The 23,199-nt window shown below is 38.0% G+C and overlaps 1 protein-coding gene across 1 annotated transcript in view; it reads right to left on the bottom strand.

Moving 5' to 3' along the window:
• Positions 1-23,199, bottom strand: part of hip1 (huntingtin interacting protein 1) — a 49,630-nt gene that overhangs the window by 10,483 nt on the left and 15,948 nt on the right. Inside the window, exons 2-23 of the mRNA XM_077611303.1 lie at positions 19,840-19,903; positions 18,861-19,003; positions 18,651-18,707; positions 17,405-17,485; positions 15,822-15,898; positions 13,454-13,515; positions 11,010-11,150; positions 10,321-10,378; positions 10,123-10,198; positions 9,671-9,805; positions 9,198-9,295; positions 8,153-8,225; positions 7,853-8,036; positions 6,487-6,575; positions 6,297-6,413; positions 4,239-4,340; positions 2,685-2,879; positions 2,035-2,182; positions 1,856-1,942; positions 1,650-1,757; positions 150-286; positions 1-72 (exon numbers count right to left, since the gene is read on the bottom strand). The exon at positions 1-72 is cut by the window's left edge and continues 39 nt beyond it. Coding sequence (XP_077467429.1) covers positions 1-72; positions 150-286; positions 1,650-1,757; positions 1,856-1,942; positions 2,035-2,182; positions 2,685-2,879; positions 4,239-4,340; positions 6,297-6,413; positions 6,487-6,575; positions 7,853-8,036; positions 8,153-8,225; positions 9,198-9,295; positions 9,671-9,805; positions 10,123-10,198; positions 10,321-10,378; positions 11,010-11,150; positions 13,454-13,515; positions 15,822-15,898; positions 17,405-17,485; positions 18,651-18,707; positions 18,861-19,003; positions 19,840-19,903 — 2,304 coding nt within the window. The remainder of the gene's footprint in view (positions 73-149; positions 287-1,649; positions 1,758-1,855; positions 1,943-2,034; positions 2,183-2,684; positions 2,880-4,238; positions 4,341-6,296; positions 6,414-6,486; positions 6,576-7,852; positions 8,037-8,152; positions 8,226-9,197; positions 9,296-9,670; positions 9,806-10,122; positions 10,199-10,320; positions 10,379-11,009; positions 11,151-13,453; positions 13,516-15,821; positions 15,899-17,404; positions 17,486-18,650; positions 18,708-18,860; positions 19,004-19,839; positions 19,904-23,199) is intronic.

Below are 23,199 nucleotides of genomic sequence, written 5' to 3'. Positions count from 1 at the left end.
GGCCGCCATTTCCTGCTCCACAAGATCTCCTAGCTCTCCTTGCTGCAACTCCAAACCCTTAGGACGCAATTTCTGAATCCAAAGGCAATCTTCATTAGTTTGGCTAACGTTCAATTGAACATGAAGACAACATTTTGTCAACCACCCACCTCAGCCATGTTCCGTATGGCCATCAGAACCTCCTTTAGTTTGCAGTTGTCTGCAGTTTTCAGGTCCTTCTTCTTTTTCATGTGGCCCAGGAAAAGAAGCACTTCAGCCCCACAAGACTTCACACTTTCTGAAAGAACTGTATAGAGTGCACATCTTATAACCAAAAATTTGTCTTAAAACATAATGCCACTTCAATTTACTGTGCTGTATATACACTAGCAATGTTTGTCCAAAAAGCTAACCTTGTGTGGGCTTCCAGCTTTATCTAGGTCTACATTGTCTTTTCCTGTGTCTGTGCTTGCTACTGCTACTAACTGAATTTCCCGAATACGGGATGAATAAAGGTTAATCTAATCTAAATAAAAAAAGAACACTTGGCTTTATTGTTCTCTTTCCACTGAGATGGTGCTCATGGTTCAATATGGTGAGCATTCTGGTTCCACAAACCAACCACTGGCTTCAAGTTGCTGAAAATGGATGCTTAGCAAGCACCAATCCCTTGCTAGGCCAAACAAGAGGAAGGGTCTACCTGCAGCTTGCAAAACAGAATCACTAGTGACAGGGCATCACTGGCACGTGGTCTATAGCTATAGCTTATTCGTAATCCTAACCTCAACCAAGCCCCTGTCAACAAGGCCTCTTGCAAAAGGTAGAGGAAGGAAGCTAATTGGCCAATGATTTTAAGCAAAAGAACATAGCAGGATCAAACTGTTTATAAACACAAGAATCAAGAAAAAGATAACAAGTGACACCTGCTCTTGCAAGATGCCAGTTTGAACATTGCGCTTTGATTTCAGGTTTTAATGATTGAGTTAAACGCTGTTACACTTTGAGGTGTTCCTAAATTATTTGAAAGGAAACTGTTCTAAAAGATTAAATGTGATTTTTTGGTAGTATAAATTGGATACAATTGAACTATATTTTACAAAAACACTGTGGTGCAGGGGTGCTAAAACTTTCTTACCTCAAGATCTAATTTTAAAGAAGCAATCTGTGCGATCTACCCTGCTTTACAGTTTCTTTTTGTAAGGCTGGAAAACAGTTTGCTTGCCGATGGTGATGTCTTCAGTTGATTCTTTTATTTATTTCATATTGCACAGCAACTTTTGGTTTGAAGGCAAATTTATAAAAATAAAGACGGCTGTCAAAATTCCTGCAGGTTTTATTCTTTATTTTTCCTAGTGTAAGGAGGGAGTTGTCTTATTTTTATTGCACAACAGAACAACAAAAATCCTTTTTAAAATCATATTTCATATTCTCTTTTTTTTTTATAAAGTAAGGTAACAGTTACTTTCATATTTGAATAAGGAGGAAAGTAATTTATCTACTTATTCACAGAAGTTTGAAGGTTTAAATTTGAAACAAAAAAGGTGTGATGGTTATTGTGATAATTATCGGTATCGACTGATATTTATTCTTTTATCGTGATAACAATTTTTGTCATTTTGCCCAGCCGTAATTAGACTTATAGTATAACATAACAGAATAGAACAGCTTACTGTCAGCCTGCTCGACAGGAACCATGTGAGAGGTGGCACTGCCTTGTACAATGGTGTCGCCCACTAGGTGGCCACATTGGGTTATGACTTTAAGCAACTGAGAAACACCTGGGTAAAAAAATAAAATTGAACACATTGTCCTCAGAGGTTTTGTATACAGGAAATATGCAATGGACGAAGGCTTTGCGTATTATCAGACTGGTTACCTGTTTCATCAGCTAGAAAGGCGTCTCTGGCAGGAAGGAGCTGCTCCACACAGTCTAAGGATGCTTGACATCTGGATGCCAGGTAGTCTGTAGAAGTAGGCGTTTTTGGACATTACAAAAGACCCGCACACTCATTACTGCTGTAATTAGCAGCCCACTGCCTAGGGAGGCACAGCAACCTGCTGAGCTAGTGCAGCTGATGTGAGCTGGATCATCGATCTGAGCCAGTGAGTCTTGGATGATCTTCTCTGCTTCTTCCACAGCTACCATCAGATTGGTCCAGCGGGCCGTTTCCAGCTGGCTCTCTAATACCTGCTCCCTGCTCTCCTATGGAAACACAAGCAGACATACTTCCATTATTATTTCCCCTTTCAAATCTTATTGGCATATACAAAACGTCAAAGAACACGACAAACTCAAAACATGCTTTGCTGTTTCTTCCATTTAGAAGTTTGTTTTATACTTATGACGACACCAAACAAGCTTGGAAAATGTATTTTTTTCCTAGCCTAGTTTTAAACAGTTTCAACTTTCAGCGACTTCCACAGATACAACAAAAATCTTGTGATTCTTAAAATAACCTTTTGGATAAAAATGTTGACCCAAAATAGAATGAAAACACAACAGTGTGTCTCCAACATTTTTATATAATTCATATCAAGTACCACCAAACAAGAACAAGAAAAAACGCCTCAACTCTCTTAAGAGCATCATGGCCAACAATATCATAAAAAATAAATCAACATAACACTAACTCAAAAATGAGGCAGGGGTTTCATTTAGTATTATTGCACTTAAATAAGATCAAATAACCTAATTGACCTTTTACCTTGTCGTTGAGCTGATTTTGCAGTGCTTCTGCTGTCTTCACGCCGCACTCTCTCTCAGTCGCCAATGAACTTTGGACACGCTCGAGCTCCTCCACTTGACCAGCCAGCTTGGCCTCCAATTGGGACAAGGATTCAACAAGCACCGCTTTCTCGGATTCCATCGCGACTAGTTGAGTGCCGAGAACTTCACTGGACTGCAGAAAAATAAAAATAAATGTACATATACCTATATACACTGATCTCTCGTTTTTTTGCGTATAATGTAGACCAGACATGGCCACGATAATCGAAAAACCGCGAAGTAGGATCACCCCCATTAAAACTACCACAATACATGTATTTTTGTATAGGCACGAAAGCAAGTGCACAAGTACCATTATCAAGAAGTGTATTTATAAAATATCAGTTACAGGCATATAAAAAGACTATAATTTATTAATATCTAAATCTCATCTCATTTTCTGAACTGCTTTATCCTCACTGGAGTGAATTTTCTCTCATTTTTGTGTTTCTTCACATCTTTCATACAAAATTGGGACACTTTGACCAATTTTAAAGGGTTTAGTCGGTAGTTGTGGGAAGACCGCGCAACGAATTAGAGAATTTACATATAAAGTACACCTCTACTTATGAAATTTTCAACTTACGAAAAAAGTTCTGGAACCAATTAATTTCATAAGTAGAGGTACGACTGTACATACATATACTTATATCACAATCATTGAAAAAGTGTGATGTTGCAGTGTGTGCAACTTCACAAAACAGACTATGACATCAGAGTGAACTTTCATCAGATCTGAAATGCTTGGAACCCTGAGGATGTCATCGGGGGATTGTGAATAGTTTGGAACTGGCCGGAATAAATTCATTAAAAATAGACTTGTGAATTAGAGCATGGTCCAATGCCGGAAAGTTGAGGGTGGAAGGGAAATAAATGTCATATTAGGATAATTTGAGCTCTGTGACAGGAGTTACACAAGCAATAAAATGGGGACAAATGGGGATAGAACCTAAATAGAATACAGTGTGGAAGGATGCAGTGGAAAAGACAAACCTTTGGAAGAAAATGAGTTCAAGTTTTGTTTAACAAAAGCATGATTTTTGAACACACAGGTCTTAATGAAATTATGAGTTTGGATTAATGACAATGGGTGCGGGAACCCAGATAACTCTCTTTTAGTATAAGAAGTCTTTGCCACTGGAAACTATAAAATACGTACAAACTTCTATCAGCATGTCAATCAAAACCAAGCACAATTATTTTTTGAAGACAGCATTATTGGTAGATTATATTAGATTAGAACTTTATTTCATCCCATATTTGGGAAATTTCTTGGTTGCAGTATTTTATCTATTTAGATTGCGCAGAAAGAGCAGTGGGGGCAGAAAGAAAATTTCCTATATATATATTCAACTGATTTTGCGTTACCAAGGGAATATGTGGGGATATTAAAGGCATTATTAAAAAAAGACTGCTTTGGGTTACTTTACTAAGATTCTGACAAAGGATGAAGAGAATAGGTTGCTACTTTGTTGTAAAGACGATGACATACCTGTTGTGAAGAGGCCATGGTGGTCTTGAGGGAATTCAGCTCTGCCTTATTGGACGCTAGCTCCCTCTGCAAGTCCTCAACTCGGACTCGTTGTGCTCGTTCCTGTGTTGAGAAAACGTTGCATTTGTCAAAAGCAATGTAATACTCCAGACAAAAACTCAAGAAAAAAAAACAGATCATCAATGATAACACAACAAACTTTGTTGTTTTAGGTCTGACAGCTGTTTATTATTCTTTTTTTGTGTGTTAAATATTGAATTATAGCATCCCTGCTCTAGTAGTTATCATAGGTGCTTGTTTTAGAAAAAAATGAAATATTGATATACAATGAAATATGAAAGAAACCGGTGTGACCACTATCATCGCGTTTTTAAAAAGTATATGGGTAGTTATGTGCATACATAGTCACAATTTAGCACAAAGCTAAACTGGGATAAAAGAAACAAACGTGATGAAGAAATACTGAGAAAACATCCAATGACATAAATAAAGCCATGAAAATACTAACCATTTTTTATATATTTTTTTAAGTAAACAACATACAGTGGTACCTCGTTATACGACCGCTCGTCATACAATATTCTCGTCTTACGACGGAAATTTCGATCGAATAATTCGCCCGTCATGCGATCAAAATTTCGTGATGCGACCAAGCCAGGTGGCCATGGCACTGTCTTTTTTGCATATCTTTCGTGTATAACAATATCTACGAGCACCGGATGAGTTATTCAGACCAGGAAACGCACAACACGCATGCGCGGGAAAAAGAGGGCTTTCTGGGTAATGAAGTATACTCGTGCACACAACGCCGACAGGCAATGGCACTCTTTCTCAGAATAAAACTTTACCCAAAATCAATACGTGGGTAAGCTCAGCTGCTGCATTTCCTGTTATTTTTATCTAATACGAGGAGTATTATATTACTTCTCGTTCGCTGCTCATAAGAACATCAAGGGCACTGGCTCGCAACTCCCCGCAATAGCATCCCCGGTAGCAACTCTATCATAGGCGCCGTTCTAAGCGGATGCGACCACAGATGCTACAAGCTAAAAGGGAGCCGCTAGCCAGCGCCTACGAAGCTTCCATGAGCAGCGGAGCGATCGCTGATAAAGACTGCTGCTCGTTGGCAAGTGGTCGTGCGTTATCCGATTGTAAGGACATTTGTGTGCATCATTTTCGGAATATTTTGAAGGGAATAGTACAACAGCAAACAGCCCATTAATAGCGAACGTGAGGGTGGAGTGTTTGTTCCGTTTACGAGTGCGTTGTGTGGAAAAAAACTGTAGACCCCGCCCCTTTTGTGCCCTCGGCGAAATCCGCCCAATTTTAGTTAGATTAAACACATTTTATTTCTATTAAACCGCTAGTTATGTGTTACTTTGTTAATAGATGGGGAATTAGAAGAAATAAAACATTTTTTCCAATCCAATATCCTGTTTTTGGTGTTTTTTCAGAGGGCTGGAACGAATTAATTTGTTTTCCATTCATTTCAATGGGAAACGTCCGCTCGAGTTACGAGAACCTCGTCATACGATCTCAGTCTCGGAACGGATTACGATCGTATGTAGAGGTACCGCTGTACTGAAATTCTAGTTTCCTACATTGACCTTTTGTCAGGTTTTTCCCCCCTGAAATAAAGGAGAGGCTCGTTTAAGTGACTTTTTCCATCAAATGTTGAAGATGAAAATTATAACAGAATATAAGATGAACACAAGCTTTATGTGGGACTATTATTGATAGGTTTATCCTTAGGTATTCAAGCACATATATATATTGATTAATATTGATACACATTTATAATAAGCATTAATATTCCTAATAAGCAAATATATATTAATATTGCAAGCACATTTATAATAAGGATTAATATTCCTAATAAGCATTGCAAGCACATTTATAATAATGATTACCCCAACAATTATATATATTATTTTCATAATTGGCTCCATGCCAACAAAAACTGGATAGTGCAACACAGGTCATAGTTTGGACGTCTCTTCCTTGGATACATAAGGCTTCTTTAAAAATAAAAAAAGCCAAGCTGAGTTTGATGCTCACCTGTTTGTCTGCAAAATCCTGGGCGGCTTTCACCTTATCCTGCATTTCTTTTCTTACTGCCTCAACTTCATCCTGCGCTGCCCGAGCCACTGTCATCTGCCGAGTCACGTCTGCATTCTGCAACCATAAGCGAATATACATTTAGAAATACGAGAATTTCTTTTTTGCATGAACAAATGCGTTTCCTTACCTTTCTCAGCAATTCAGCATGACCTTGTACCAGCTCGCTGTACTTTTCTTTTAGCTTGGTATAGCGCTGCTCATTGGCCAGAGCTTTTTCTGCAAAATCAGCAAATATCATTTGAATCAGCCACCTTTCAATACAGACATGAACTACTATTTAATTATTTTTTATGTGTGAAAAGTTATCATGCAAGAGTAATGCATATTTTTAGATAGTTCAGACTATTTCCACCTCAAGTATTTTGCACTTAAGAGTTGTCAAAAAGTTCATTTTTACTTGTACTGTTACTTTACTATTGCTCATAGTTTAAATAAATAAATAAAATAAAATAAAGAATTCCAGTTGTCCTCTGCAACCTTCAGCAAAAGTTTTGGAACCACCTGTCCTGGTTGATTTTCACTCAGTTGTTTTATTGTGTACGGGGGGAGGGAATTTAATAGTTAGGACAAAACATTTTAGTCATTTCAAATGGTAACTTTCCCTCTTTGAAAAACACTAAAAAAAATTATTGATCAGCTACTTTTTCAGATCACACATAGGGGAATGAAATAGAGGATCCTTATGTTCTGAGAGAAAAATTATGGAATTATTCAATTATGAAATGATTAAACAACCACACAACTACTTGTTTCACCACATCTGGCTTTTATAACATCTTGCAGCAACACGCTTGTTTATTTATTTATACATTTATTTATTTATGTATTCATTAACTTATTTATTACCTATTTATTTATGTCTAAAATGTCTTTTCCTGTGTCTGTATTCTCACCATCTTGCTAATGTGACAATGACATTTCCCGAATACGGGATGAATAAAGTTATGTAATCTAATCTAAACTAATCTAATCTAATCTAACTGATTTGCATAGTGACAAAACAGTGCTATTCATCAATTTTCTACCAGATCAGCTTTGCAGATTTGAGCCTTGTCATGGGGCATTTTTTTTTCAACTTTTGGAGTATTACCAGGTCATTATTTAGACCGTGTTTTCAAAGATTTTGGGGGATGTCAATGAATTATCATCATGATTTAAGAAAAAATATGTTACTATCCTTTTAACTGGCTGTAAAAGCAAATCATCAATAAGTGTAGAAATGTGCATATTTTCCCCACCTCCATAACAAAACTTAATTGAAACAACAAAATACAAAAGTTGCCATTTGAAGTGCCTTAAGTTTTGGGTCATCTCATTGATGTGCTCTTTTCTATTTATTTATTATTGTATTTTTAATTTCTGACATGTTTTGTGGATTCACACTACGTAGTGTGTGCACCTTCATGTCAACAGTTCAGAACTATTTTTCGACATTCAATCAACGTAATCAGGTTATTATAATATCCCTGTGATAAATGAGCTCGACGGCTTACTCTCGATTTCTGTTAGACTCCGCTGCTCTTTCTCTGTGTCCTCTTTGACCCTTCTCAGGTCGTCAAGCTCAGCCTTCAGAAACTCACTCTCCCCTGCCGCCTGTAGGCGCAGATGGCTTTGCTCTGCCAGCTCTGCCTCCAGTTCGTTGACACGGCCCCTCAAGGCCTGACATAATCGTCCACTCTGGCAGAAAGAGCGAGGAATTTATTATTCATTCATATTTACTTGATCATGAGCAATATTAAGTATGTTGGATAAGCAATAAATTCTGTATTCCTGAGGGTTAATTTCCTATTTACCTCAAGTCGAAATGATTCCAACTCATCCTTGAGAACTTGAACTTCCCTGGTCAACTGATCAATCAGTCGGTCTCTAATCCATAGAAAATGCCAGTGTGTTAATCAAAAGCTCTAGCCATGTTGCTTTTTGCAAGTGGGTTTTATATTTACAAACTATTTTATCAATTAAATGAATGTACAAAAGATTTCGGAGATGTATACAGTGCTTGTCCTGTGCCAATGCCACAATCTCAAGAATTCATTTTAAATCACAGTCATGCAGTCAAAATGTAAAGAAGGTATCAACATGGAAAATATTTTCTGTACCTTAATGTTACATAAATTTATCAATTAAATGAATTTACAAACGATTTCGAAGGTAGAATTGAGATGTATAAAGTGCTTATCCTGTGCCAATGCCACAATCTCAAGAATTAATCTTAAATCACAGTGATGCAGTCAAAATGTAAAGAAAGTATCAACATGGAATATATTTTCTGCACCACAATGTTACATAAATTCTTCTAGCATTAATATGAATTAAACATGTGTATACACTGCTTAATATTATTACACACTCCCAACCTTAAATTTGCATTTGGAGCACGCAAAAGTGCTTTAATGTAGATTTTTATCTTCGGTGAGACATTTTGAAACCAAAACAAATACAGTTTAATTGGTGTTATCTGACTAGTCAATCATAATTAAGAATACAATTTAACAAAAAAATCCTTTTCATTCATTCAATTGATTAATATCTTAAATGTTCCACAATTTTTGAACATTTTTCGTAAAATATGATCTTTTTTAAAATTCAGTTGAATTCAATTGTTACAGTTTAGTATTGTAAATAAGGTTTTTATTAAAGAGAGTCCACATACTGGTGTAGTCCACCAGACTATTGGAAATTACAAATTTAATTTATGGTAGATGTAGTATAAACATATAGAGGGAGTCTAATTCGCAAAGAATTGTATGGATCTCTAGTAATTAACTACAATAATTACTAATGTTTCTTGTTTTAACAAATTTACAGATGTTTGTACATAAGGTAATCAAGACGTACTTATCGTCCTTGCGCATCCCATTCTGATTATTGAAGTTGAATGGGTCGATTGCAGCGGAGGTGCCAAACAGGTCATCAAATTTGGTCTCCACTGGAGCCTGAGCAGTCAAAACCACAAAATTGAAAAGGCAAAGCTCCATAGTGTTTCCTTCAAAACAAATTATTACAAATATTTCAAGCTTGGATGTCTGACTCTTTTGGTTTAGTGTACAATAATGTATTATGACTAAAATTCTGATATCTGCACAATCAACTTTCATACTAAACATTCACGCGTATACCAGATGTAACGCTAGGTTCCCATCCAACAATAACGTTCAAGGCTGTGAGTTCAGCTTGTGATTACCTAAGCATCCATTCATGGGTACTTTTCATGACTTAATTGTACAATCTAAAGTGCATGCAGTAGGACTCCAACACAAATATTACACTACAGATTCCAATCTCTATTCAGACACCCATCCCGATTTTACCGGTAGGTCTGTGTCCACCAAATCATCAGTTTCCGCCATGTGCTCCGATTCTGGGGAAGAAGACTCAGCTGGGATCACGACCACTGGACTGATGTGCTCTGACAAGGCAGATGCACGCAGGAAGTTTGGAGGATTCTGCAAGGAAACATTTGATCCGTGATAGTGCATGAAAAAGTTCTTTTGGAGAGCCAAGAAAAACACAGAATGTCAATTGCACATTCCCCATGGCTGAAGGAAGAATGTTCAGAATGGATATTTTTCAACTTCCTATTTTCCATGACCATTTGGTTACTTTATCAAATATTTTGTTGCCTGAAACTACCAATATAGACAGTTGTGTTAAATCAACTTTTAAACCGGCTTTTTAATTTGTTAGTTGGGACTAAATTCATTAACATATAATGAATCTTCATTAGTCTTCATAACTATTTTGAACAATTATGTAAAAGTACCTCAGGCAACTGTGGGATCTGAATCAACCTTTTGAAGTACTGCAAGTTACTGGAACGATAAAATAGACTCTTCAATCTGCAATAAGAGATAAAAAAGAAAAAAAGAAATCTTGTTTGAACAGGGTAGCCAGAGATGTATGCCAGCAGTGACATTACGACCGTCAGGATTTGAGGTTGGGCAACGGTGGCCATTCATACTTTTTAAATTGTTCCTGGAAGCGGTCTCTGTGGCCTTGGAGAGTGTCGGCTGGAAGGCCTGCATACAAAATACATCAGTTAAACACATTTTAGTACTATTAAACCACTAGTTATTTGCTACTTTGTTAATAGATAGTGAATTAGAACAAATAAAAATGTTTTTCCAATTCAATATCCTGTTTAGGGTGTTTTTTCAGAGGGTGGGAAAGAAATGATTTGTTTTTAGTTCATTTCTATGGGAAATGTTCATTTGAGTTAGTACGAGTAAATCGACATACGAGCTCAGTCCCGGAATGAATTAAGCTCGTATCTCGAGGTACCACTGTATTGATTGTACATTTTGCAAGAAATTATACGACCCCCGCCCCAAATAATTGTAAAACAACATTCATACATTTAAAGTAGTTCAAATAGTTGAAGGGTATTTTGATAGCTCATCACTGAAAGAAAACTGTCTCCTTAACCAAATGTACATAAACTCTTCCACAAGTTTATTTCCTTCCACAGAATGGCTACTTCTTTTACAGTAACTTTAAATTGATATTTTATTTTGTGTCAATTTGTCCTAAATCACCAACATCATAACTTAAATTCTTTACTGATTTCCATTTTTAATGAAAATTCAAATTGCATGATTATATGAATTATACCATTATTAAACGGATTGATAGGTAGTTATGTGTACTTACATGAGTGAAGCTTAAATAGCAGCTTGACTGTGTAGTCATATAGGTGGCTGCTGTCCAAGATGACTTGGATGAGTGGGGCCAGGCGACACTGGCCAGCAGCGGTCACTGACACTGATCGGGACATATCCAACGAACTGAATACTGGACAAGCGTGGCACAAAACACAAATACACTGTTGTTAATAACTCATCAGTTAGTTAGACTTTTACTGTAACTACAAAACGTGATTCGGTTGTGTATGGTATATAGGGGTGAATACCCGAAAAATAAACGATAAACTTTTGATCCCGAGTCTAAAATTAATCTGTTTATTCTCACTAGGGTGACCGCAGAAACCAACTTCAGCTAACCATGGGATGGATGCCTCCTGTACAATTTATTGACAGTCAATTTAAGGGTACATGTAGAAAAACAACCTTTCACACAGACAATCAGAACTATGAATACGTACATTTGAGCATCCAATCAGCCTTGCAAGTATGTCTTCTGGATGTGCAAGGAAGCCAGAGTACCACAAAAAAAAAATAAAACCAAGCATTGGGAGCACATCCAAACTCTATTGGGTAACATAAGACCCACCATGCCTAATAATGGAAGGACCTGCCCTCGGCGTTCTTCCTCCATGGCCCCAATTATCGAGAGCGCTGAATACTGATAAAACCCACCTAGAGGATCTCATCTCATTTTCTGAACCGCTTTATCCTTATAAGGGTCACGAGGGGTGCTAGAGCCTATCCCAGCTGACTCCGAGCCAGAGACACCCTGAATTGTTGGCCAGCCGATCGCAGGGTACAAGGAGACAGAAAACCCTCACACCCATACCTAGGGCAATTTAGGGTGTCCAATTGTTACGTCTTGGCAAGACGTCAAGGCGAGGTAACGAGAAATTAGGACCCAAACCCAAGGGAAGCAGGGGAGAACGAGGGAAGTGTGCTCAAACCAAAACTTTAATAACTTAAGCAGGTTCTTTGAAAATAACAAAGAGTTAGAAATTAAATCACATAACCAAACCTGACAGGGGGAGACACGGGAAAGCAAGGAACGAAGCATATGGAACAGGGATCGAGGTAACATGGCGTGGACAAACTAAAGCAGACGATCCGACGAATGACATAACAATCAGTGGGGTTCAAATAGACTGACATGGGTAGACGAGACAATTAGGAACAACTGGGAAACACACAAGGGAGCAAGCAGGGAATACACTAGGGGCGGAGAAATGACAGCTGAGCACAATGGGCAATCACTCAGACAGGACACCAGAGGGGGAAAAAGCATAAAACAAAGCAACCCTAACACCAAACAGCCTACCATGCATGTTTTTGGAATGTGGGAGAAAACCGGAGTACCCGGAGGAAACCCACGCAGGCTTGGAGAGAACATGAAAACTCCACTCAGGTGGACCAACCTGGATTTGAAGCCAGGACCCCAGAGCTGAGAGGCCGACGTGCTAACCACTCGTGCTACTGGGCCGCCCTACCGTATTTGTAGCCATTCAAATTCCCAGAATGCGTTCCTTCAACAATGAGTTGGAATCAATTCCACAATCCCATCAACCTTTTCGTGTCCTTGGTTACCAAAATTCAGTTTAGCGTTGTTCAAACAAACGATATAATTGTCCCAGATTTTTTAAACGTGTTACAGCAGCGGTACCCAAACTTCAGCTTACCACGGACCAGTAAACCTCTTCCTATTTTCTCGTGGACCAAGAGTTACCTTAGAGCCAACCAGGGAACGGCCTGCGCTCAGTGGAGAAAGCCTTAGAGTCGGACACAACCGAAAACAGTGTCTCGGACGAAGTGGAAGATCAGATGAGCTGGGTGGACGTTACGTCAAAATCTGGAAATGCGGCTTACTCAGTGTAATAATTTTGGGAGTTCCTTCAATTCCTGATGATAAAACCTTGATGAGAAGGACTTTATGTTGTTCATATAGGCAACCTAGTTTTAAATGAGAAGATTTTGAGCTGGTGGAGTGCCTTTAGATTTATTCAATGAAAAAAGTGTGCCGCAGCTCAAAAAAAGTTGGGAAACACTGTGATACCGCATTGCAACTTCATTAGAGATGGGAGTTTTTGCTATTCCCAGAATGCAGACTGAAAGCCAAGATTAAAAGATAAAAAGAGACTGTCATTTCCTTGGATTCCGTCATAAGAGAGCAGAGCAGCTTTTTCAGCATTTCCTCTCAGCTCCTGCAGCTCAGATCCCAGAGCCTATTTTTAGCCATGTCCATGTACTATGAGAAACATTCACCTATGACTCACCCTGACAACAACAGTCTGTAACTACTCAATGAGATGCATCGCTTGTCTGATGGTAAAAGTTTCTATTTTTGTACACCATTAAAACTCTATCACTCTGTTGCCCTGTCTGACCATGCATGAACTTTATGCCCTAGGGAATGTGTGTTCACAGCTGATTGCCTGCCAGTCCAAAAGAACTTACCGCCAAGGAAGAGATTGAGTTCGCACTCCAGGTAATCAAACATCTCCACTGTTAACTGGAAGCTGGGGGAAGACACACAGAGATTTCACAAAATAGTTTTATTTTTACAGAATAGCATTACATACTATGCATTTGCTCTCTCTAATTAAACTATTTATTATTTTAAAATATTATTACAATTATTTATTTTTGAATTATTTTGTTATTTGATTTTGAAGTATTTTAATTATTTTATTTTTATTTTTAATTAATTTTATTTATTTATTTTAATTATTTTTTTTAGAATCGGCCACAGTCATTAAAGTTTTTGTTACAGCACGCTACTCCCTGTCCCCACGTTTGGGTACTACCACGCTATCCAAAATACTTGACACATATTGAGTCAGTTCCTGACAATCCCAAGGTACAGAATTAAGTGCTTTTTTTTCATCAATGCCGGTGCAAAACCAGAAGTTTGCGAGTTGTGTAATCAAGTGCATGCACTATTGGACTTTGCTCAATTTCCTATATGCAATCAGACTCCCCCCCTGCCATTAAAACAGCGCCAATGAGTAAATAAGGAACCTTAAAATGCCCCAAAACCAACAGGAAGTAACCTGGAAATGCCTAAAAATAAACAGGAACTGACGAACTAACAAGAAACATCCCGGAAAGCTTATCAAAATCAAAAGGAAATTATACAAAATTTATCGGAGGTGATCTGTAAGTACCATAAAATGGAAGTGGAAAAAAAGAAGACAAATTAACTCATTGCATGCCACTGACAACGACAGCTGTCCAATTCACTTAAGCTGGCTGTGGATGCTCATCTTTCAGTGCCATTGACGGGAGCCTCCCAGTCAAAATGAATTGGGCATTCTTGCACCGTCACTTGCGGAAAGTTAACTTCTTGGGCCCAAAAAATAAACTGGTATGGCCCACATGAGATCTAGTTGGCATTATTATGGCCCACGATCCAAACTGAGTTTGACACCCCTGTGCTACACTCTCCCTGAAGCTAGTAAGGTCTTTTCAGGTCTGCTACACTCCCCCTCCTAAAAATGAGGAAAGTTGGAGCCTTCTTGTGCAACAATAAATGACAAAAATCACTGCATCCCTGCGTGGGAAAAAAAGTGCTTGGCTTGCCTAGTTCCTGGATGTGGCTACGTCACCATGACAGGGCCTCCGTTGTATTGCATGTTGCCATGGGACCCTTTCGCTCTGGGCTGCCGCTAACAGGCAGGGTGAGAAGGCTTTATAAACACAGGCATTATAATATTTGATTTTGCAACGTGCATGCCACAATAAAAAGGTGTGCTGAGGACAAGCTGAGTTCTAGCATCTATAGTCTATGGCAAGGGTATCAGACTCGGGTTGATTCGCTAGGCCGCGTTAACGTCAACTCGATTTCATGTGGGCCGGACCATTTTAGATATAATATTTAGATTTTTTTAAATAAATGCATTAAAAGAACTGGATTAAAAGCCCTGAATGTTCAGTTTTTTATAGATATAAAACAATTTTTATTTTAGCTTTTTTTTTTAAATATATTTTTAGATTTTACAAAATGATTTTTGAACTAAAAACAGAAAAAAATGATTAAAAAATTACAATTATTGATTTAAAAGGGGGAAAATCAGGAAATTTAATATACATCTATATTCTTCATTTTAGTTTGATCCTAAAACAGAAAGTCGGCACTCATGATTTACTTTCCCGGGCCACACAGAATGATGCGGCGGGCCAGATTTGGTCCCCGGGCCGCCACTTTGGTCTATAGCTATCTAAATCAATATAACAGCAGCAATATTGATCTATTCATTTTCAGATGATATATCAAAAACAATCAAGTTTTGTTCAACCCTGCAGTGGAAAGAATATTTAGATCAAATGGTTCGCTTCTTAGAATGCATTACCATGCAAGTCAGGTATATATACATATACATGATCTTTTCATATTCTATTTGTTAATAGACAGCTATTTAGCCTCTTGTTCTCAATTTTATTATTATATAAAATATATTGTATTTCTTTTTTTATTATATATAATATTTGTTATCATTATATATAATATATTGTATTGTTATTAGTGTAATGTATAATGTTTGTTCTTGGTCTTAGCTAAAATAATCCCCCGGACTTCAGAAAAGTTGACTGATATTTTTTTTCCCATATTCAGTGTGCATTTATTAGCTGGTGCGATTTATAGTTTAAAAAAAGGTACTTGATACAGTTGCATGATGCGACAATACAACATTGAGACTATGGTAGTTTTTATAATGGCAAAGAGTTCACAACTGGAATTTAATAATGCTCGCAATATCTTTGACACATCAAACACCGAATGCTGATCAGATGTGTAAGTGAAGCGTCAGGTTGCCTTACTTACAAGTTGTTGACGTCATTCTCTCCGGCCTCTTCGAGTTGTCTGTTTGACATCTGCAAGTTGCCGGGGAACCGAGGATTCTGAAAGAGATGATCACATAAGGTGGGCGCTCAAATGGCATGAGTGTCACACTGCCATCTATCAGTGACAAACGAACTATTTCTGACACACGAGTGTGAATGCATGTCACTATGAAATATGCTGTATCTGACAATCCTGCTCAAAATGAATTGCCTGAATTAGCTAAATATTGTTATAGCACTTTAGTCATTTGTTTTCTAATGATTTATTTTATAGAAACAGCATTAAATTAGTAAATGCCATGATAGTTCAGCAAATTGGAACTACCTGCTTGCCACAGACAGTAATATCACAATATTGGTGACATACAAGTGCCCCAGCATACGCAAAATTTGAGATACGGGTAAATTTTTGAGCAAATATTTATCTTGAGATACGAGAGAAATTTTGATATACAAGCATACAGCGGACGAGAGAGGCTGCTCATAAGAACATCATGGGCACTGTCTTTCTGGTCGCAACTCCCTCGTGTAATGTCTCTACGAGCACTGGGCGGAGCGTTGCATTTTTTTTAGTGTTTTTTCCCCCAGTGCAGAATGGCAGAGGAGCTTGCTCGATAATACGAGAGGAGTATATACTATTTCTCATTGGCAAGTGGTCGTGCGTTATCCTATTGTGAGGACATTGGTGTGCTTCGTTTTGGGAATATTTTGAAGGGAATACAAAAGCAAACACCCCTCGATAGGTTACATCTGAAAGTCAGGGTGGAGGCGGGGCAAATAGAGCCAACCCGGGAGAAGAAAGGTATATTTTTTTTTTTACAAAAGATTAAAATAAAGTTTAATGCAAGGTTAGATTAAATTTATTTTTGAGTGTGTCTGCATCGTAAACCAAGTTCATTTAAATTTGTTTGTTATGTTACGAACGTGTTGCTGTGCAAAAACTCTCTCTCTCTCACTCACACCCTCTCACTCTCTCCCCTCTGCGAAATTATTTTACTAATTTTAGTACTATTAAACAATTTTTTGTACTATGAAGTATTAAACAATAACCTGTTTTTGGTGTTTTTTTCAGATGGTTGGAAGAAATTCATTTGTTTTTAGTTCATTTCCATGGGAAACATTCGTTTGAGTTACGAGTACATCGACATATGAGCTCAGTCCTGGAAACGCATTAAGCTCGTATCTCGAGTTACCACTGGAATCATTTTTAGGATGTCCTGGTCAAATTTATGACATTTTGTTTCGATACTTAAGTCATTTTATATGCTACAAATGATATCCATCCTCCAACTCTTCATGCTATATAGAGAACTATATTTAGAAAAAAAACTGAAAACTTTATCATAGTTATACATTAAAGTTTCTCCCACTTTCTTCAGTTGCGCCATTTATAGATGCTTAATTTTTAGCTCTTTGGGACACCATTAATTTCACACTTGGGATGTTCTTTTAAGACCCACCCATTCCCCTGCAGAGAAACTATGTCAATAAAAAAAGAACAGAGAAAAAGATAATGAGTGATGAAGGGAGTCTGGCTAGGTTTTATAGGCTATGCCAACTCACTTTAATGTGAAACTCCATTTTGGTGATCAGCAGTTTGAGGTAGATGCTGCAGAGCTTTCCATATCCTTCACTTAGGTGACCCTGAAGGCACAAGAGACCGAATCACAAAAGGAAATAAACTTTTGGTCAAATGGCTAGGAGGAGAAAAGTATTAAATGTTCGTAGGAAGCTTGTAAGGGTGCTTAACTTCCTAGGACCTGGCGTCCACATGTGTTGTGGACATCACATTTTTGGTTGTCACAAGACTACAATGTTAAATTTTGGACTATACAAGGGCCCGGTGTCCACTTATGATGTGGACATCATTTTTCTCAGAAACTACATCATACATAATTCTTTGTTTTTACACCCATCAGGTCCCAATTAGCCGAAATATCAAAAGAGAAAATAAAAATGCATCCCTTGCAAGAGTTTGGGTCTTAGAGGTTAAAGGATACAAGGAAATTCAAGATGTTACAATATAGCCACAGGTGAGGGTTAATTAAATGTTATAGTGCCTGCAATTTCGACCATTAAGGTAGAACAACAATCATACTAAGCCTAAATATTACGTGTTCCTGCTTTACAGCCAAATAAAGGGATTCCGTTAACTTTGTATCTGTTCACTGTGAAAATATCTGAACTCTGAGAATGGGGGCAGAGTTGAAATACGGTGAACAAGTACCCTCATTCCTTCCCGAGTCAAAAGAGAGGGATGTTTTATATCTTCCCTGAATAATGCAACACTTTTTGAGGTAGAACGGACATCAGTACCATGAAAAAAGAACTGAGATAAAAGTACATCCAGATTTATAAAAATAGTAAAGCTAATGTTATTGCTAGGAAGGCACTCAGTTGACTCAACTGTAAATTGAACACCTTCATTTGTCTTAAATTGAACTCAAAATTAGTAATCTCAGTTGGGGGAAAAGTGAATTTCTCCTCTTCCAATTTCACTGGTGGTGAAAATAAACTCAAACTAAAATGGCTTGTTTCCCAATTTAAAACGTTTGGGGCAATCACATTACATTGGTTATGAGTCAGACTGATGATAAACTAAAACTATCAATAAAAATCTCGGCAATCAGATGTTTCTATGTGCATTTTCATATCAGACTTTAGACTTGGCTTTCAACCATGCAGACAATTCTTTTTATATTATCAACACAAACTTTTCCACAGATCATTTTTTAATTTGTATTTACTTTTTTGTTTACTAGTAGCAGTATTCTGTGATGGGAACAGACTATTGTGTGTGCTTCCTTACCCACATCCTGCTCATATCTGTCAAATCAGCCTTACTCCTCATGGAATCCTTTATCACCTAAAACGTTGGTGTCAGGAACAGAGGAAATAAGAGAAAGAAAAAAGTCAGCATTTATAAAACAAGTGATTATATAAGATTTGCTAGTAAATAAAAAAACACTGAAATTTATAGTGGCAAACACAGTGCTAGTGTAATTCTGGTTTTACATACGTTTGAATGACCGTCTCGTAGCAGTTTGTGGAAGACGTGGCAGAACTTCCAGCAAAGAACTGCATTGCTGGAGAGAGGAAGCCGATTGACTGCTGCCCAGAAAGTATGGGCGCCTTTCTCATGATGAGTGCCCAAGATGCAAGGTGACACAGTCAAGGAGCAACACCTTTTAGTTCAGAATAATTTCTTTCTCTGTATATAAAGTATGTAATGCATAACTGTACTGTTTTGAAATACAGATACAATAGTATACAATTTTCTTAATAGACAAGTATATTTTTCTTAGCACACAACAATTTAGAATATTTTTGGTTGTTACCTTCTTCGGGCTACTTGCACTGAATGCATTAATCTTTATTCCATCGTTTTCTGTCTCAGATACAATGTTGTTATTTTCCATTGTTGGTGTAGAAACAACATGCCATTAAAAAAAAAATACAAAAAGACCTTGCCTATTGTCATTTTATCCCTCTGTCTACCCATAAAGGTTTACTAAATCTGCAGAAGTTCCCCATCTTGTGGATGACTTCTTGTGTGTGGTTCCAGTTTTATCCAACTCTACAACATCTTTTTCTTGAGTCTGTATCCGTTTTTGCTACCGCAACCAAGATGGCGCCGTTCAAGTGGCAGCCGGTGGCGGTAGCTCCGTCCGCTCTTGCTCGTTTTGTGTTTTTGCTGCTTTTCTGTCTTAATATTTGGTGATTCTTAATGATACCATATACTTTGCTTTGTACTTTGTGCTTTTGCTTTGTTGTTCTGCTGCCTTTGTGTCTGTATTGTCTAACTTGTAACCATGTGTAACTATGCCTTTCCTGTATCTGCATTCTCACCCTCTTGCTACTGTCACAATGAAATTTCCCGAATACGGGATGAATAAAGTTATCCAATCCAATCTAAACTACTTCAGAATCAGATTTGTTTACTCCGAATAAAATAAATTATCCTCACTGCTAATGAGGCACACAAAATACAAGGATATTCCTAGCATGCTTCTCTTTGACAGCAACCTCCTGTGTGTTGATGGCTTTGTTGATGCTGACTGCCTGTGAGGAAGAGGAAGGAAATATGGAAATCAGGCAAAATTTATACATTTTAAAATCTTAAATGGTTCATTTCACAACTTCACACACTTGCATTTATCACTAAAGTGCATTCACTTTTAAGATGTCAAGAGAATGAGAGTTGATGAGGTTTGAGTGAAAGATTGACCTATTTTCTGCACAGGTGGTATTTGAGGCAACAGGTGACAGACAGACAGGCTTGAGAGGGCTCTCTTCTGAATTCAATAATTATGGAAAACTGACAACAACCAGTCCAAACATTTATCTGACTTGATTTCTTCGAACAGTCACTGCCTAAAATCACTGAGATTCCTGAAAGGACAGATTTGGGGAAACACCTGTAGACTGGGTTCAGATCAGGTGTTAATGCCTAATTCCAATTTTTTTATAGCTTTATTTTTAACCTCATTGTAAAACAGACATGCTATCTATTCTTTCTATCTATTCTAGTTGTTACCATTTTTAAATCTATCTTCAATATTATTTTCTTCCCTGGCATTAGATTCAGGTTAAACTTAAATATTTTTCACAACGGTGGGTTACAACAACTGTCTGGCCAGGGTCTAGTCGGAAAGACAAATCCACACTATCTCACGCAATGATTTTTTAAGTCCCCATTCAACTGTATTATGTCCACCAAATACTTATGTGCTGTATCGTTTCGCAGTCTAATGGGCGAGAAACACAGGAGGCGATGTTGCTCGCGTTCAATTCATTTTCTATGAAACTAACAAAAGTTGAAAATTGCTTACCCTCATGGCAACACACAACAAAGAAGTCAAATATGAATTTTGCTGTACATGCACACGTGGCCCTCCGACGTGATAGAAGAACATATGAAACAGTTCTATTACTTCCGCCGCTTGCCACTACAACCAATCTGCAACGGTTTTGTTGATCAACAAATCACCTACGAGGACACTGGCCAACCCGTATGTCATACCTGCACACCACTTTGAGAATGTGGAAGAGTGCATCATTTCAACGCACTTTATGTACACCTTAATTTACACACACGGCCTGCTCCTATTTCACCAATTACTGAACAATACAAATTACAATATTGTAGAATGAATTTTGATTTTGGGTCAATGGACTGACTATAAGACAGTTGTCACATTCTAAAAAATTACACCAATGTCAGATTTAAACCTACATATAAAGGTGGCTTGGATTGGACTTGAAATTCTAAGAGCATATCCACGCATTCCCTGTTTGGTTCGGACTAAAACTAAAGTATGTGGGGCGAACCTTTTGGGCTGGAATAAAAAACAGTGAACTCTGGTGCGGCGCAAACAGTCGGTCCAAGACCTTCGTGGAGACATCGTCTCAGTTTGCTTAGAAGCATAATGGGGTTCACCACATGTAGGAAAGTGGGCATATTGTGGTGGGAACCATTTCTGAATTCACACACCTTTTTGCATGAAACAGGCTCCCGTACCCACCGGCATTACGGGAAATGTTGTTCGGCTAACATTACAGTCTGTGGTTAGCACAGGGGTGGGCAAACTATTCCACAAAGGGCCGTAGTGGGTGCAGGTTTTCATTCCAACCCAGAAAGAAGACACCTTTTCACCAATCTGATGTCATACAATTCCAATCAGTGGATTGCAGTCAGGTGCTTCTTGTTTTCTACAGAAATCTTTTTGGTCAACATGTCTGTTCCTGATTGGTTGGAACAAAAACCTGCACCCACAGCGGCCCTCGAGGACCGGTTTGCCCACCCCTGGGTTAGCAGTACGTCGGCTTACATGAGTCACGGTTCAAAGTGGAGTAATGAGGAGAGAGAATGTTTACTTGATATTTGCGAAGATGCCAATATAAATTATTCCGGAAAATACACATGTAGTCTTTAGTCCCAATACATTTAAGATGATTAGCATTAGCATGGAGGAAAAAGGCTTTGAGTGCAGCATGTTGGAGCTCTTTTATTTTATACATCTGTTTCCCCGCCCAGACCGTTTTGTCCATGTGTTGAACGATGAATGCGCGTGTCCGGTTTGTTGTCAAATTCTGGAACTCTTGCAAAATTGCATTGTTAAAAGGAAACCCATCAAACAAAAAAAGAAACATTGTATTTTGCGTCATACCCTGTTGAACCTTTCAGAATTTCACGAAAGAAGAGTTCAGGGTGAAAAGATTTGGGTCACTTCAAACCGCAATCTGTATGCCCAATGCCCACCATTACATATGTTGTCCTCCAATGATTGTTGAGATTGAAAACAATATGTAATTGTTTCTGTGTGCCCATGCGACAGGAAAAGACTGCAGAGGCCGATCAACACAGCCCAAAAGATCATCAACAGCCCCCTACCAACCCCGTCCAGCATCTACAAATCCCGGTTCCTTAGAAGGGCAGAGAGCATCATAAAAGACAATAAGCACCCCGGCTTCCACTACTTCAACCTGCTGCCCTCTGGAAGGCGCTCCAGAGCCATAACAGCCAAGACAAACAGACTCAAGGACAGTTTCTTCCCAAGAGCTGTCACCATACTCAACTTGAGTTCTACACCTAGAACCTAATCAAGACTTATTGCTAGCCAATTTAGTGACTTTGTACCACTTATCCATGTTGACTACTACGTATACTACTTAAGTTGACTACTTATCCATCTATTACTATTTATTGATTTATTTATCATTACTATATATTGATTAAATATGTGTTTGTTTCTTGTTGAGTCCATAGAATCAGCGAGTGGTGCTCTCAACAACTTGGCGCTGAACGTCTCCAAAACCATGGAACTCATCCTGGACTTCAGACGGAACAAGGCCGTTCACTTGGACAACTTATTTATTTATTTATTATTCATTGATTATTTATTTGTCTGTTTGTTTGTTGTTGTTCTTTGTGCACTACATGGTGAAAGCTTTAAATCGTATTATATTTGTATAATGACAATACAAGCATTCAATATAATTTAATTCAATTCTACATGACTCTTATATGAAAGTTCCTGCCTCCAGTAAAAAAATATCTTTCAGGGAAAAGGAGGTACTGAGGGAGGTTGTTTTAACTCTTAAAAAAGTTAAACTGAGAAAATAAATCATGAATGACATTCTGTCGATTTACATTGTAGTTATTGTATGACGGCTGAGGTCAAGAGCACACGGGGGGCCTGTTTCATAATCTCACTTCCCACAGATGGCCCAAGTCTGCTTCTGTCAGTATGCGAGCGGTCAGGACAGGAATTAAACCAGAGTAACATAAGAGGCGGAACAAGCTCAGGATCACTGTACCAGTTGATTTTAAACAGACAAAAACATTTTCTGTTATC

The sequence above is a fragment of the Stigmatopora argus genome, chromosome 10 (genome assembly GCF_051989625.1).
Source record: "Stigmatopora argus isolate UIUO_Sarg chromosome 10, RoL_Sarg_1.0, whole genome shotgun sequence".
In the NCBI taxonomy this organism is placed as follows: Eukaryota; Metazoa; Chordata; class Actinopteri; order Syngnathiformes; family Syngnathidae; genus Stigmatopora; species Stigmatopora argus.
This window is presented reverse-complemented; position numbering and strand designations above follow the sequence as displayed.